Source organism: Lynx canadensis, chromosome C1, assembly GCF_007474595.2.
Source record: "Lynx canadensis isolate LIC74 chromosome C1, mLynCan4.pri.v2, whole genome shotgun sequence".
In the NCBI taxonomy this organism is placed as follows: Eukaryota; Metazoa; Chordata; class Mammalia; order Carnivora; family Felidae; genus Lynx; species Lynx canadensis.
This window is the reverse complement of record NC_044310.1, coordinates 209,501,501-209,518,281: the sequence shown is the minus strand read 5'-3', so window position 1 is coordinate 209,518,281 and position 16,781 is coordinate 209,501,501. Positions and strand designations below refer to the sequence as shown.

Here is a 16,781-nt window from a genome sequence, read left to right as displayed (position 1 = left end):
GCTCTGCTCAGTCTCCTCCATCACTCTGACTGCCCATGAGTAGCCTGCGGAGGCTGGAGGTGAATGAATGAGGTGTGTCTGCCCTTCTCCACAACAAACAACCTGAAGCCTTAGGTGGAATGGGGACGTGGAGAACATCAGAGAAGAGCATGGCTAAGCGTGAACAGTTTTAGCAATGCCCAGATTCATTTTGCTAATTTTTTTTCCTTATAAAGGTTCTGCATGATTTTGGAGACATTTTTGAAAAGGGAGTTAAGCCAAAGAAGAAAATAAAAGTCACCATAATCTTATTCTTGAGAAATAAGGGTAAGCGGCATTTTGTTAAATATCATCCCAATCTTTTTTACGGTACATTCACTAGATCTTTTTAATGGCTGAGTATTATTCTATATCATAATTTATTTGACCTGTCCCTTCTCATGGCATGATTAGGCCATCTGCAATTTTTCCAAAGCAGATGATTACAATGTAATTTTAATCAGCTTAATATTTATAGTAATCTTCCTAACACTGCACAGTTTTGGTCCTGTGTTACAACAAAAATAGATTTATGTAACACAGATGTGGCACAGGAAGATTTCTGGTCCCTAACTGAGATTCATGAAGATATATAAATACATAGTATGCATGGACTCTCCACATCTGGCTCTCCGTAACTAAATACAACAGAATTATAAATAGTTCTGGACCCTTGGAGAACCACCATGTGATGAAACTAGACCACTGTGAAAGCCATTTGTGAGTCTACAACAAATGGAAACCAACATATGACTTGATTTTTCTTACTAGCAACACAACACAACACAACATGACAAAGTGGAAGGAAGACAGCACAAGTCTAAGAGGGCTTTGAGAGGCAGAGTGGATGACACTGGAAATTCTCACGGGAATAATCCCACTCCTGAGGAGCAGGAGAAATGTGTGACAGCCTGATGTCAAATTCTGATGTCTTAAGCCACACCTAAGTGAGCACATGCATCTTTTTGTTCTCAATCATTCTCTTCTAAAAGGCAAGTTAACCAGGGGTGGCTGGGTGGCTCAGTCAGTTGAGCTCAGGTAACTTTGGCACTGCTTTGTCCTATTTTTGTCATTGACTTTGAAAATAATCTAAATAAATTAAGCAAAGGATCACAATAATATCCAAGATTATTCCTGAGTTCATGATCTCACAGTTCAGGGTTTCGAGCCTCACATCGGGCTCTGTGCTGACAGCTCAGAGCCTGGAGCCTGCTTTGGATTCTGGTCTCCCTCTCTCTTTGCCCCTCCCCTGCTCGTGCTCTGTCTCTCTCTCTCTTCTTAAAAATAAACATTAAAAAAAGTTTTTTTTTAAAGGAAAGCTACTGAACAAAATAGAGCCCTATTAAAATGACTGATTGCAAATATCCTTAATTAAAATGTCACTGATGTTTCTATATTAAAAACAGTATTTTCACATTCATATGCTATACATTTTGGTAAAAACGAATGACAGCTCAGAAGATTATTTATGATTGTCTACAGTAAGCACTTTTTTTTTTTTTTTTTTTTGAGTGTGTGTCCTTTAAGGTACCTGAGGTGCAGGTTTCTTGTGCAAGAGGGAGTTCTTTCCCTACAAAACAAACATTTGTTTTCCAATTTTTTTTTTTTTTTTTTTTTGGGACAGAGAGAGACAGAGCATGAACGGGGGAGGGGCAGAGAGAGAGGGAGACACAGAATCGGAAACAGGCTCCAGGCTCCGAGCCATCAGCCCAGAGCCTGACGCGGGGCTCGAACTCACGGACCGCGAGATCGTGACCCTTGCTGAAGTCAGACGCTTAACCGACTGCGCTACCCAGGCGCCCCTGTTTTCCAATTTTTAAACCAATCTGGATCTGTTGCTTAAACAAAAACCAAAATCCAACCAAACGACAGGGCTTGGCCAATCATAGATGGGCAGGTGAAGAAGACGGTGAGGGAAATGTCACTGTTATTCTGGAAGTAATACAGTCTTTCTAAAGGGTGTAGCCACACCCCCCTCCGTTTTCAGGGTTCTGAATTCAGGAACATCACATCAGCCAAACCATCTCCAAGAATACAAACCTAACTCCAGGTCAGTTAGGTCTTGACTATACGGAGAAAACCTCTCTCCTGTCATCAACAATTCAGTAGCAGCCTAGAAATGCTTCTTCTAAACAGGCTCTGTTGGTAAGACATAAAAGTGTCCCAACTAGTGTCCCTTCTTGTCTGGTGTTTACCACTTAGAATGCGACCCTGGGCAAGTCATTTAACTTCTCTATGCCACTGCTTCACAATCTGAAATAACAAAGATAATTGCAAATGCTTATTTCTTAGGGTTCTGTGTGGGTATGTGAACCTTCCTCGTCCCACGGAGAGGCACTTAATTCTTGCTGACTTGGAAAGAATTTCACCACAACATTTGCTGTGGTTTCTTCTGGGTGCCTATGTTATGGGTAGCTGCAAGGGTATACCTCAAATGTTACGTGGTTCTTCTCTGGGTGCTGGGGTTATGGGATCTTTTTTTGTCTTCTTTTCTCATTTGTATTTTCCGCAGCGAATATACATTGCTTTTATAACTAGAACAACAAACGTTAACCAAATTCTCAAGACTGTTATAGATGAGCTCAGTTAGCCATCATCACTGTCTTAGGTCCTCAACACAGTCCACCTCAGGACATCTGGAATTCAGGTAGAACTTCCAGAAAAGGAGTTGAGTGCTGACCATTCTGATGGCGAAACAGAAGCAGAACCACGCAGCAATCACGGCACACATCTTACCAGATGTAGCACCACGTACATCAGAGCCGTTTGTCACACTTTATCATCTGTCTCCCTTCCCTCGAAAGTCAGGTGGACTCTGCCCCTGGTGACAGAGAAAAGCTGAGAAGTCTGTCTGTAGTCAAGCCTACAAGGAGGATGTGAAAACTCACTCAGAGATTCAGCTTTAGGGCGGACTCATGGGAGCTCTAGAAATGTGGCTCCAATCTAGCACCTTCCAGGGAGGTCTTGACTCCCCGGTTCCTCCCACCTGCCTACTTCACACCTGCATCCCCAGGGCAGGACACTGTCAACAATAATCAAGTCCAAGTTAACAGACATGTATATAGATGGTGATGGGATACGAAGTCTCTTGGTTCTCTTAGACTGTTTCCTCATTGGGCCAAAATCAGGTGTCAGATATGATGCCTCCTAAGGTCCATGCCAGCCTATCACTGTTACATTTGAAAATGGCCACCTGCTTTGTCCTAATTCTTTGTCATTGACTTTGAAAATAATCTAAATAAATTAAGCGAAGGATCACAATAATATATCCAAGATTTAATCCCCAAGATTTAAACTAAAGTCACATGCTTAATATGCTCAGCAAAGGTGGCTCTTTACGAATGCCAAACTCATCACTGGCGTCAGTTAAACTCAAAGATGAAGAGGAAATATTAAGATACAGTTCATGAAAAATGTAAATGTAATCACTGTGATGTGCAATTACAATGCTTAAAGAGGAATCAAAAAGGCTCAAATAAAGAGAAAATAAAATCCAATTCACTGAAAACATCAACGAATGAGTCTATGAAACAAAGTCTGGGCCTTCAGCTAAAAAAAAAAAAAAAAACAGACGGTTTTGTATTATATTTTAGTATAAATAAGTGGGATTAGAAATTTCCTCATACTCTCCATGCTTTGATTAATAAGAATTTAAGATCCACTGTAATTTTAAAGCACTATTTGATATCTCTTTTCCAAATTAATACACTTTATAGAAATAATGTCTATATTAATAGTTTTCTATAATTATCTGATTTTATGGGACACTGACTATACACATAACTTCTGAGATTAAAAACTGTATACATAGCTTGAGTATACAAATCATTGTATCAGTAAATTTGGTGGTCTACAGAATTCTTACATAACTTAGGGAATGATGGTTTTGCTGAAGAGGAGAATTTCACAGATGGGTAAGTAAAATGACCAACTCAAAAGTTACTACATGGCTTTCGTGGATCTAATACACACAAGAGGCTCAAATACAGACTTGCTGAGTAACAGCATGAATAATGACCCTGAGGAACATGATGAGGGTACTGGGTAATATTCCTGACACCGTTAAGATCTGGTGGCCAGAAGTGGTCTCCAAGTGTGGGAGAGGATGGAGGGGACATGGGTGGGTGAACTGATTCATTACAATTCTGTTTATAGTTTTATTGTTAAATCTCCTCATTAGCATCTGAATAATGCCTTTTAATAAACGGTGATCGTGGGGGGTAGCGGCAGAGGAAAAATTATAAATACACATGTAACTATTACTGTCAAGATCCCAAATATGTTTAAATTTCATGTATCTTTATTTCTATTTTATTATTTCAGTCACCACGGGCTATGGTTAATATTTTAAAATCTGGGACTTCAAGAGAAGCCGGCTCCTTTCCCACTAGGGACGAAACAGAACTCCGGCCCGCTCATGTTATGATTTTTCTTCCTGGCTGGGATATTCACGTGTTGTTTCACAGATTTTAAAACTCACGTGCTTATGTTTCTTTACGGGCACAATTTGACATCTAGACACAGTCTCGAATGTCAAACTTCACTCGCTGAAGTGAGTATCTCCCAACACAGAGCTGCAAGCAAGAACCATGATCCAAAGGGAGCGTTCTGCAACGAGACTGCTTTTAGACAATCTGGCAGATGGTACTTGTTCATTACACAGAAACTTGTCCTAGGAGAAAACACGCCAATTTACTAAAAAAAAAAAAAAAAAAAAAAAAAAGAAGTTAAGTGGTCACACAGAATTAGCTGTACATCTCTGTCCTGGCCCGTAACGCCTCTGCCAAGCCAAGCAGGCCAGCCGTGAACATTTGCATATGTTAAAAACTGCCAACCGCATTATGCCTGCACTGGGCCAAGGAAGGATCATATAACCATGCAACTGAATGAGCCACCACCATCTAAGCCACGTATGTATCGATTCAGGTCTGCCACGGATGGCTGTGTGAGTTTGTCATCCCTAAACCCTGACACCCATGGGTCAAACACCAACATTCCTGACAGTTTCCCAGAAACTCCAGCTACACTCCTCCTACTCAGTCCATTACCACAGAATAATGGAAAAGGAAGAGGGGACCCAACTCACCTCTTTAGTGTAAAAAAATAAAAATAAAAACAGAGGTCTGAGGAGATTCAGTCATTCACACCTCAAGTAAAGCTAGTTAATTACTATGCCAGGACTGAAATGCAGGCCACTGGTGTTTTCCCATCATTTTCGCTTTGTACCACACCAGGAGAGATAAAAAGAATGAACATAATGCCTCTGTTTTCTGCAAACATGTCCACACAATAAAGAAACAGGCTCTTATATATCTTGGTGTAGCTTCAGCAAGAAAGAAAAATTGTACAAGTCTTTTTTTTTTTTTTACCTAAAATGTGTCTCAACGGTCCCTATGAACACATGATGCTTACAAACAAGATTCAAAGATATTGTCAAATAATCTGTTAACCACAAAAGCACTAGATATTGATTTGGAACCCCAACATTTTTTTCTCCAAAATGGCTCCCCTGGCAATTTCACATCGAGAAACTCAGAGACAAAGCAGCAACCAGTTTCATTCTGAAGCCAAGACCTTTGTAGTATATCCCACCATGGTTTCACATATGGCCAACCAGCAACCCCAACTGTATGGTGTGTGTGTGTGTCGGCAGTGGGGGGGGGGGGGGCGGTGACAGATCTGCCTGATTTCACGAGAGCCAGAGTTGTGATTGGGGCCATTTGCCTTTCAGAAAGAGTCTAAGAAAAGAAGCACAAGTTACTCTACATGGTCAGCAAGGATTTCCAGCTTAACCAGTACACATGCTCCAGGCTGGCAGACAGAAGTTGAAAAGGACACAGCTTTGCACCCAGCCGCCAGCTGAACTTGGTGGCAGGCTAAAAAAAAAAAAAAAAAAAAAAAGGCACAAATTATACATAGAAGGATGTGGGGGAGGGGGGGAAGAAAATGCAATGAGCTAATGTTCCCACTTGGCATCTGCCTTTTGACTCAAAGAAAGAGATGGCTCTTTTCCAAAATTTTTCTATTATTGTGCTATCAGCTGCCTCTTGGACGTGCTTATAAAAGCGGAGACTGCCAACAAAACAAGATTTCTGTTGATAGTAGTAAATGTGCAAGCTCCTTGAAATAATAGGGATTTCGCTATTTCTCCTGCAAAGGCTACTTTGGGATTATTATTCCCGGCACGAGCTTCGGGACATGTACAGCCAGGTCCTGTTGAGGACTATGCGAACAGCAAATTCTGAAGTTAAAGAGGTGCTACCTGGATTCATTAATTTCCTCCTCCAATATAATTTAACTAAAGAACAGTCTGAAACTGATTGGCGCTGGATGTTTCTTGCTGGACTGGCATTCAACCAAATGAATTTCTCTTAGTTGGCCCTTTCAAATCTCAGTATTGCTCTATTACACCAACTTCTTTGAAAACTGGAAATCAAAAAAGCATCCAGCTTCTTTGAAAAGGACTACAGATTCTACCTACTTCGTGAGGGAAAGACCTTATTCAAATGCACAAACACAAAAAGGTAACAAACAAATGTACTAAGAGTGATAGGTTCAAACTCCAGTGAAGAACCAGGAATGCTTCCAGCTTCCCTTTGGGGTGTAGAAAGCTAGGGAAAGCATCACTCCTCTCCTTACAATAAACATAAATGCTGGCCAATCTGCAAGTTAGTAACTTTTTCTTGAACCCATCAGAGAGCTGTGGCAGTAAGGCAGCTAAACAGAGTCTGAAAAGGTACCTGAGCACTTGCTCACCTAGGACGCACTCTGATGGACACTCAGAAGAACTCGGCCAAAACCATGGACGGATTGTTAAAGGCTTAGTGTGAGCTAGCCAGAGAACGCAGACCATGTTCACAGAACGTATAACGCAAAGTGTACTGGGGGCTATGATATACAAGAGTTCGCGCCCACTTCTAGGCTCTTCTCGGAACCTCTTGTGGGCCTCCCCCAAGGGACAGGTGAGTCCACAGACAGCATCCTTTGTCATTCCTGGTTCAGTCCTGGGAGAAAGAAGAGCAGTCAGGGCAGGAAAAGTTTGGAAAACAAAAGGCTGCTCACATCCTTCTTCTCTGTCCCCATGGAACAAAAGCCGTCATTGCCTGGGAGAAAGGCAAAAACCGCGGTTTCCCTAAGGGAAATGGTAAAAACCTACTGCAGCTTAGGATAGGGGGATGGGAAATGAAAAGGGACCTCTAGACCTGGGGGTGGGACAGGAACACAGGGAAGGCCACAACTCTAGTCACAGGGACACAGCCACTGCCTAAGATCAAGGCCTAGTCACAGCGTACCCCGCTTGCCCGCCACCCGAGACTATAAAACACAGTAAGCAGCAGCAGCGTGTGCCTGGGAGAGGGGCATGAGAGCACATGGGGGGCCTGCCCGAGCCACAGCGCAGAGGAAAGGCTGAAATTGAAGGTCAAGCAGACATGGAGAAAACCTCGTCAGCAAATCAGCCCCCACCCTCAGAAACAAGGTAACCCCGGAGGAATCTGAAGCGCTCGGTGTACAGGAGGTAACCGCAGCAACCCTAGGCATTCGGTAACACTGAATTATATAGTATATACGTACTAATATAAATGTTTTAATATAATATGTTGATATAGTAACTCATATAATTCGAAATGCAGTACGCAACAGAACAAGTAGAGAATAAGAATGGATTGGAACACCCAGGGGTGCTGGACTAAGTCAATCTAATTAACGTTTATAGAATATTCCACCCAACCAGAGAAGAATACACGTCAGTTTCAAGGGCACATGGCATTTTCATCAGGATGGACCATAAAATGTTACAACCAGGTGAGCCTCATCCTGGGAACGTAAACCTTCTTCAGCTTTGAAAATCAAAAAATGTAAGAAGAAAAAACAGATTAATAATCTCAACAGATAGAATTTTTTAAATTACTACTTATAATAGCCTACCTTCCCCTCCAAAAAAAATATTTAGGTATAAATCTAATACGTGGAGGATCTGGATGTTCAAAAAAATCTAGCGATATGAAAATATGATTACAACAAAACACTGAGTGAAAACAAGGTACAAAATAGTATGTACTTTACAGTCAGAATTTTATAAAATGAACTCAAACCAAATATTTTTTGCATAGGGAAAAAAAGGCTAAAGAAGGCCTTTAAGGCCTTTAAAACAGTGTCTCTTTGGGGGCGCCTGGGTGGCTCAGTCGGTTGGGCGTCCGGACTTTGGTTCAGGTCACGATCTCACGGTTCGTGAGTTAGGGCCCCGTATCAGGCTCTGTGCTGACAGCTCAGAGCCTGGAGCCTGCTTCCGTATTCTGTGTCTCCCTCTCTCTCTGTCCCTCTCCCCCACTCACATTCTGTCTCTCTCTCTCAAAAATAAATAAACATTAAAAAATTTTTAAAGCAATGTCTCTTTGGTTTTTTATTCTTTTTTTATGGTTACTTATTATTATTATTATTATTATTATTATTATTTATTTATTTTGAAAGAGAGAGAGAGAGAGAGAGAGAGAGAGAGAGAGGAAGAGACAGCAATTGCACGAGCAGGGGAGGAGCAGGGAGAGAATCCCGGGCAGGCTCTGAACCGTGAGCATGGAGCCCGATGCAGGCCTCGATCTCACAAACCTTGAGACTGTGACCTGAGAGAAAGAAATGAAGAGTTGGACACTCAACTGACTGAGCCACCCAGGTGTCCCATGGTGCCTCATAATCACAAAGTGTTTTAAACAAAATCAACCTGAAATTAATGTAAACAATTTGTAAAGCTAATCCCTTTGCTGCCACCTGGGTCTGTAAAATGTACTTCATGGAGTCTCGTTAGGTTAGTTTCCTTAGAACTAGTTCCATATGCTCTTGAAATCATTCACTGAAAATAAAGTTCTGTGGTCAAAGGAGTTTAGAAAACACTCATGTAATAAACTGGTTTCCCAACTGCAGAATTAATTAGAATCACACTGTTCTGGGTCCTTGAGAGAATATAGTTTGCTATATTTTTATAGCCTTGCAGTGTTTCCCAAATCTATCTGAATGCGGTACTTGCAGAGGGGAGAGCGAGACGTATGGGACAGGGTTGTTTTGGCTGACCTTCCAAAGTAGGGTGCAGACATCACAATATTTTGCTTCTAAATACTTCAGTGTGTATCTCCCAAGAATAAGGGACTTTCTGCTACTTACCCATGATACCATCGTCACATCCAAGAAAGTCAGATTACTTCCCTAACGTCTAATCTCTAGTCCAAATACAGAATTCCCATTTTCCCAAAAACTGTTTTTACAGTCAGTTTTTTAAGGTTCTCATGTTATGTTTGTTATTTCCTCTTAATACAAAACAACACCCTGTTTTTTTCTTTTCTTTTTTTTTTTTTTTTTTTATTTTTTTCCCTCAGGAGACCAGTCTCATTGAATTGCAGAAATCCCATGTTTCATCTAATTGTTTCTCCATGGTGTTATTCAGCCTGTTCCTCTATTTCCTGTATATTGACACTTATGTCGAGAGGCTCAGAGTCAAGTTAAATACTTTTAGGAAGAATATGATGTCTCATACTCCATCCTAAGAGGAGACACACAACAGGCCATCGCATTAATAACACCGCTAAGCTTGATCAGTGTATTGAGGTGGTGACACCAAATCTCTCTGTTGCAAAGGTACATTTGCCCCTGTTGTTATCAGCATTGTGATAACTTCCTCATTGTCCTCTCAACAACCTTTTAGGTGACGGTTTTTGTAGTCGCTGATGGTCTCTGCAGGACTACCCATTATTTCATTGGGTTTCTTACTAGTTTTCATTTACCTTTTTAAAATTTCTTACAGGCAAACTTACTTTGTGATGTACATGTATGTGAGTTCTGACAAATACAGAGTTGTGTATCTACCACAATAATCCAGACACAGAATAGTTACATCACTTCAAAAAATGCCCTTGCGCTGTCCCTCGGGGTATCCTAAATGAAGTTGAGTACGAAGCCCAGGCTCAACAGCTTTGCTCCAACTGTACTTGTCCCATAACATTTCCTGCCATGCCTAGTAGTGATTAAACCCCTCTGTGCATAGGAATAAAATCATGAAAACTTGTTTTAATAGAGGCTCTGGGGCCCTACCCCCAGAAGTTAGGACTCCAAGGCTGAGGCGTGCTGTTAGCGATTGTGATACTAGTAATCCCTGGAGGAGACACGATGTAATGATATGAGAACGGCCCTAACTCTCTACCTTTCCTTCTATCCATCCTCTTTGCAACGTGACTTTGCAGCTCCTGCCATGAGGAGGTGGCTTCTATTTCTGCATCCCAGGAGTCTGGGCGGAGACTTGTTTCAGCAACAAATACAATGGAATTGACAATGCACCAGCATAAGCCTCATTTCACTCTCTCAGAGCCCTTGGGCTGAGGCCTGGTGGATGAGCCTGGGCCAGCCGGCTGGATGAGGAGGGGTGCGTGGCCTCATCTCCACCATCGCCTCACACAATGGTCACTCAAGTGAGTGAATGGGCTCATCCGGGGGCAGCCAGCTCCAGGTGACCCACCGCAGACACCTTAGCACAGAGGCCAAGCCAAGATCGCTTAAGCTTGGCCAGCTGACCTATATGCTCTAGAGCAAGAAAAAATATTTATTGTTTTCAGTTGTGTGTGTGTCTGTGTGCGTCCGTGAGTGTGTGTTTGGTGATCTGTTACATGGTAATAGGTGACTTATACACCATAATTCTGATACGCTTCACCCAAGAAATACTGACTTATCTCTTCTTCTCCATTTCTCTCACCGCCTTCCTCATTTAGGCTTTCATTTCTTGCTCGGACCACTGCTGTCATTCAACCTCCGTGCTCATTGCTGCTGCTGCTGACTGTATTCTTTACAGTCAGAAGGCCAGTTGTCATAACTGATGCATTCTTATCATCTAGCATAATGCCTGGTCCCCCAACAGGTGCTCAGTCCTTCTTTGTGGTGCCGACAGATTCGTAAAGCACGGCTCTGATCACGTCCCTGGGCACACAGGACTGTACCGGCATTCACACCACATTCCAGGTCCATTTTCCACTTGGCCTATTTAATTCTAGGACCTCTGGGATCAGGCCACAGCCTTGCTTCCCACTCTTCTTCCCAGTCTTCTCTTAATGCTCCCTTCGAAAGTGAGGGCTGATGGACCACGCCCTTGCTGCCCGGTCTACGGGACACTGACTCCTGCCTGGAAGGCCTGCCTCCATCTCTGCAAACTCCACGCGTCCTGGAAGGTCCAAGTCTTCTGGGAGCGTCTGGTAGCCGTGGTTAAGGAAGAGTTCCCCCCTTTCCCCTGCCTCTACCAGTTGGCCTGAGCCTCTCGGAGCTGAGCACTCCCACCTGAGCACCTGACACGATGGTTACCTGTTCCTTGTGGCATCTAGCAGGCATCTCCTCTACCTGAGATTGCGAGCTTGTTGAGGGAGAAGTCCATCTGTTACCTCTCTGTATTCCCTGTGGTACCTAACACAGTCCATGAAACACAGCAAGACCTTAATAAATGCTTATTGAATGAATGAATGGATGGTTTCTCGTCACTAGTAAAACAACAGTAACAGTAATAAGCCAAACTCACAACAAAGATGGCAAAAATAAATACAGTGCTTTTCATATATTGGTCTGTAAAAGAATCTTCTGGAAAGCCTGCTCAAAATACACATTCCTAGGCTTTGTCCCCAGAGAGACTGGTTCCGTAGGTCAGGAGTGGAACCCTAAGTGTGTGGTTTGGGGGAAGGTTTGTGGGCAATATTTTGATATACAGTGGTATATACCTGCTTTATAGGTATGGATTCCAAGGCAAACTCCTTCCTTCATGCACCTATGAAATTTTTTTTTTAAGTTTCCTGACTTTAATGCCAAAGCATTGTGTGCAGTGAACCTATAAAAAGAACAGCTTTAACAATACATACATAGTCTGGCACCTCATTAGCTTAGGTTGCTGGGAATATGGCATCACACCGCATTCTTTGTAATGACAATCTACACATATTTTTTTTATCTACATATCCTTTTTATAACCTATTTAAAGTTTAATATGTGACAAACAGTCCTTTTTCAGACCGTCTCACCGTGTGATGCATGCTTTAAAAAAAGAGAAGGGCGCCAAATTCCTACCTCGGTCCCAGAGGCTGGCTCTTAACGCTCTCTCCAGTTGTTCCTCTTCATTCAGTCCTGCTGTGTATGCGTCATAGTCCCTGGGTACTTCTTCAGAGTAACCTGGCATGCCGTGGGGGTAATAATCCTGATATCTGGAGTAGCCTACAGTCACAGGGAAAAGGTTACAGAACATTGCCATGTACTGTTCTTTTCACTCTCTCTATTTCATGAAGCAAAGACAGTAAAATGACCTATGTCATCAATTTGAGCACAGTGACACTTGCCAAAATAAAACCAGATGACAAATGGAGAATGCCCCCGTGGGGGTGGGCAGTCGTAGGTCTTATCACTGTTGTACCCACGGTGCCCAGCGTGAAACTGGAGTGGATTCTTACAGTTCAGAGCTACACAATCCTTGGGGAATGTTCTGTGAAGTGCTCACGAAAGTCAAGGGAATGGCTGAAATGATAGCTGATAGAGCCTTTCTGTCTGTGGCTCCATACAATGAGAGGCAGACTGCCATTTAAGGCAGAAACCACAGGATTTCTGTGCTGGGTATACTTTGGACACTAATAACTACAGTGAGATATACAAGGCAGTGTCTCTGTAATTATAATTGTATGTCAAAGAACATGGCTTCTATCAATGGTCCTTTCAAGAAATTGGTTGCTGGGTAAAACGAGAGAAGAAACAACCTGCTCATTAAATGATGCTTTAAGTATCAGACTTACAAAGCCCATTACTAAAGGTCAATTACAGAGCAAAGTTCACTTCTGCAAGGGGTTTCCATCAATCTTAAGTTAATTTGAGTTTCTTCCTCACATTTCCTTTAACTGCCCACTTTTATGTAATTTGTTTGGAAGAGAATTTTTTCCCTCTAAAGATTACCAATCTAATTCTGGTGTAATAAGAGAGAAGTTAATAATAGTCTGTTTATCCCTTCTTTCCTTCTATTATCATAACCTTTGGAGGGGAGTTTTTAAATGTTTAATTAATGTGCTTTTGGTTGTTGATGAAAATTCCTACCCTGTATCCTTAAGTCCTGTGTCATATGTCTCCGTATCATCCAACATAGTACATGCCTGAGTTTAAACTTCTTATTGTTTTAGTAAGACTACGGGGGGAAAAAACCTGACAATCAAGCTAAAAAAGAGGAACGTTGTGGGGCAGAATCTGGTTAATTAAGATTTCATATTCAGAATATTTGATAATTGGTCCTGAGGCTATTTGAAAATTTACTTTTGTGTTGGTTATAAGTAAAATGCAAGATTAAAAGGGAAACAGTTTAAGTATCTCCCATGGGAATTTTCAGGCACTCAAAAAGTCTTTATTTTCAGAGAAACAGTGAAATGATAATAAAACACACTGATCTAGTTTCAGCTGATAATCTAATGTAATGATACACATTTATACAAATATTTGTCATGCAAAGTATATGTGTCTATTCATTATGTTTTCATAGCAGCTTTAAGGGGATATAATTGACATACGATATAATTCACCAATTTAAAGTATACACCTCAGTGGCTTTTAGTGTATTCATGGAGTTGTGCCATCACCACAACCAATATTAGAACATTTTCATCACCCTAAAAAAGAAACCTGTACCCGTTAGCTATCGTCCCCTGTCCCTCCCAGCCCTAAGTAACCACTAATCTACTTTGTCTCTATAGCTATGACTATTCTGGACAATTATATAAATAGAATCATGTAATATGTGGTGATCTGTGTCTGGCTTATTTCATTTAGCATAATGCTTTCAAGGTGCATCCACGTTGTAGCATGAATCCGTACTTCATTCCTTTTTGTGGCCAAATAATATTCTATGCGTGATTATATCACATTCATCAATTGATAGACATTTGGTTTATTTCTACCTTTTGACTCTTGTGAATAACATTCATGGGCAAGTCTTTAAATGGACACATGTTGTCATTTTTTTTTTTTTAACATTTAGTTGTGAGAGACAGAGAGAGAGAGAGAGAGAGAGAGAGAGAGAGCGAGCGAGCATGAGCGGGGGAGGGGCAGAGAATGAGAAGGTGACACAGAACCTGAAGCAGGCTGCAGGCTCTGAGCAAGCCGTCAGCACAGAGCCCGATGTGGGGCTCAAACCCACAAGCTGTGAGATCACAAGCTGAGCCGAAGTCGGATGTTCGACCGACTGAGCCACCCAGGCGCCCCGACATGTTATTTCTCTTGGGTATATACCCAAGAGTGAGATTCCTGGGTCATACGGAACTTCTATGTTTAACCATGTGGAAATGCCAGAATGTTCTCCAAAGAAGCTGTGCCATCTTAAATTTACACAAAGCAATGTTTATGGGCTCAGATTTCTCCAATCTTCACCAATGCTTCTATCTATCTTTGTAATCATAGCCATCCTACTAGGTGTAAGTGGTATCTCATTATGGTTCTGATGATTAATTACACTGAACATCTTTTCATGTGTTTATTGGTCATTTGTATATCTTCTTTGGAAATCAGTCTATTCAGAGTCCTTGTCTACTCTTACTGATTATTACAATACTCTTCTACCTTGGTACTGTTTTACTACATGTCCTGGAAAGTCACACACAAAATGAATGATTCAAGTAAACATTAAATAAAAATGTTCAGGATTTTGGGAATTAATTCTGACAAGCTTTGCTTCTAAAGTAGTAAAAAATTAGTGGAAATTTACTAAATACCTCCAATGGCCCAACTTCCACATTGTCTCTCATGTTTCCCATGTCAGAATACTAACATTATGGTATTTAAAACAGAAAAGGATACGAGCAAAGTGCCCGAATCCTCACAATAGTGTAGGACTGAAGTGGGATCTGGATTCAAATTTAAATATGGACACCTTCCTCAAACTGGTCTCTACTCAACTTTCCTGTGAAAAAAACTGAGCTCCCTCTGCTATGTTGGGGAACACCCACTAGCAGGTTTTATATCCTGAGAGTAAAGACTGCAGCAGTGTTACAAATATTGCTTTCCTGAATTCTCACCAAAACAACAGCAACAACAAAACCTTCCACATAAGGGCAAACAGTTAAAATACAGTCAGTATGTCTACTTCACGTAGAACCAAAGACAGGGGCAACTTCCAAAACATAAGGGAATACTTACGGATAAGTCATTAAATACCATGGCATGCTTTAGCAATCCCTGAACAGAGAGACTGCCCAATTCTCTGGGAGTGCCAACTACTTGACTGCAACAGAAAGAAGTATATTGGGCACTTTCCCATATGGCTCATTACCACTTTCAAACCACTGTGGAAAGTTATTCTGTTATAGAAGGTCTAAGCAGCATTTCTACCTATCTACCTTCGAAAATGTTCAGCTAATTCAAAACCCAAAATAACCCCAAAGCACTGAATCCCCATTTATACAGATATCAGAATTACTGCATACATCTATAGAGTTTCAATTACCACGTAAATTTGCTACAATTTGAGACAATGTTTTCTTGACACAGAAAAACATTTTTCTTCATGTTATTTCTTAGTTAAAAAACAACCCAGAAGTGCCTGAACGAAATAAAGTCTACAACTCTAAACATCTGAATATTATAAAATCTAATTTGGTACTTGTCAGACAAAACATAGGGTGAAAAAGGAAAAGCTTTAGTAAGTTAAGTCAGAAAGACTAGTGTGGTTAAAGGTTCTCTATCATCAGTCATAAATCATCAAGAAGACTAAAACTCCCATCAATATCTATTATAATGAGAACAGGTCTCCTAGGACAAAAAAATTTCTTCAGCTGTTCCACTGGCCCAATCAGATATTTTTAAATCTTCATAATAAACATGGCTGGAAAAACCCAACAATCAAACACTTAAGATAAATAACTTTAAATTATATCCTGCAATGAATACCAGTTTAATATTCTTTTGTAGCTATATACTTTGGCTCTGTAGTAAAAGAAATTCTGGTTATCATTATTCTATTAACTACTCCATCTGTTCCTTATACACATACCAGGATTTCATGGCAAAAGAGATCAAGAAACACCACCAAGATTAGAAAAATTGGTAACAGCTTTTTAAACATTCATGAGGTTCTTTGACCTATAAAGACTCTTCCAGCTAAGGACGGCCATATTAAAAATAAATCATTACTTGTAAGAGATACACATGCTCTCATACAAGTTCCCTAGATGACCATTAGCATGGCCACCTGGCCTTATGTAGCTCTGCTTTTGAAGAAATCCAGTCACTTCAGAGGAAGGAATATAAATATGGTAATCTTACAGGGGATAAGAGAGAAAGGTAAAAGAGGCTTTTATTTTTGCCCTTAATTCTCTGGTCTGTGTGTCTGCTCTGTGCATGCCTCTTCCAAATGAAGGAGGAAAGGAGCAGGTTTCCCTTTTTACTATTTTTTTTAATAAGTGCCAAAAAAAAAAAAAAAAGAGGAAAGAGAAGACAGTAAAGGGAACTGCCCTATTTCGTTAGGATAAATCAGCAGAATGTCTGGTCCACCTCCTATCCCTGTACGATAGAAAAAGCAGAGGCTAGGAATCGGTGAGTGGCACTTCTGGTCCTGGTTTTATCAATAACTAGCTGTACGACTTTAGTCAAATTACTTAACATTCCTAAACTTCAATTTTCCAGCTGTCACACAAGACCTTAGGACTAGGGAATCTACAATAGTTTAAGACATACATGTCTGTGCACAAGTATATTCTTATTATTCTCTTTGTCCAGAGGAACATTCC

General features: G+C 41.0%; 1 protein-coding gene across 7 annotated transcripts in view; it reads right to left on the bottom strand.

The window, feature by feature from the left end:
* The window catches only part of RHBDD1 (rhomboid domain containing 1), a 132,967-nt gene that overhangs the window by 42,180 nt on the left and 74,006 nt on the right, over nucleotides 1-16,781 (bottom strand). For 6 of the 7 annotated variants that reach the window (XR_003971025.1, XM_030326485.2, XM_032594527.1 and 3 more), the window contains one exon: nucleotides 12,100-12,243. Coding sequence is in view for 6 of the 7 variants with exons in the window: in XM_030326485.2 (XP_030182345.1) it covers nucleotides 12,100-12,243 (144 nt within the window). In the remaining variant the exon portion in view is untranslated. Of the gene's footprint in view, nucleotides 1-6,965; nucleotides 7,023-12,099; nucleotides 12,244-16,781 lie in introns of those variants that run through there. The other variant, XM_030326486.1, reaches the window with a different exon arrangement.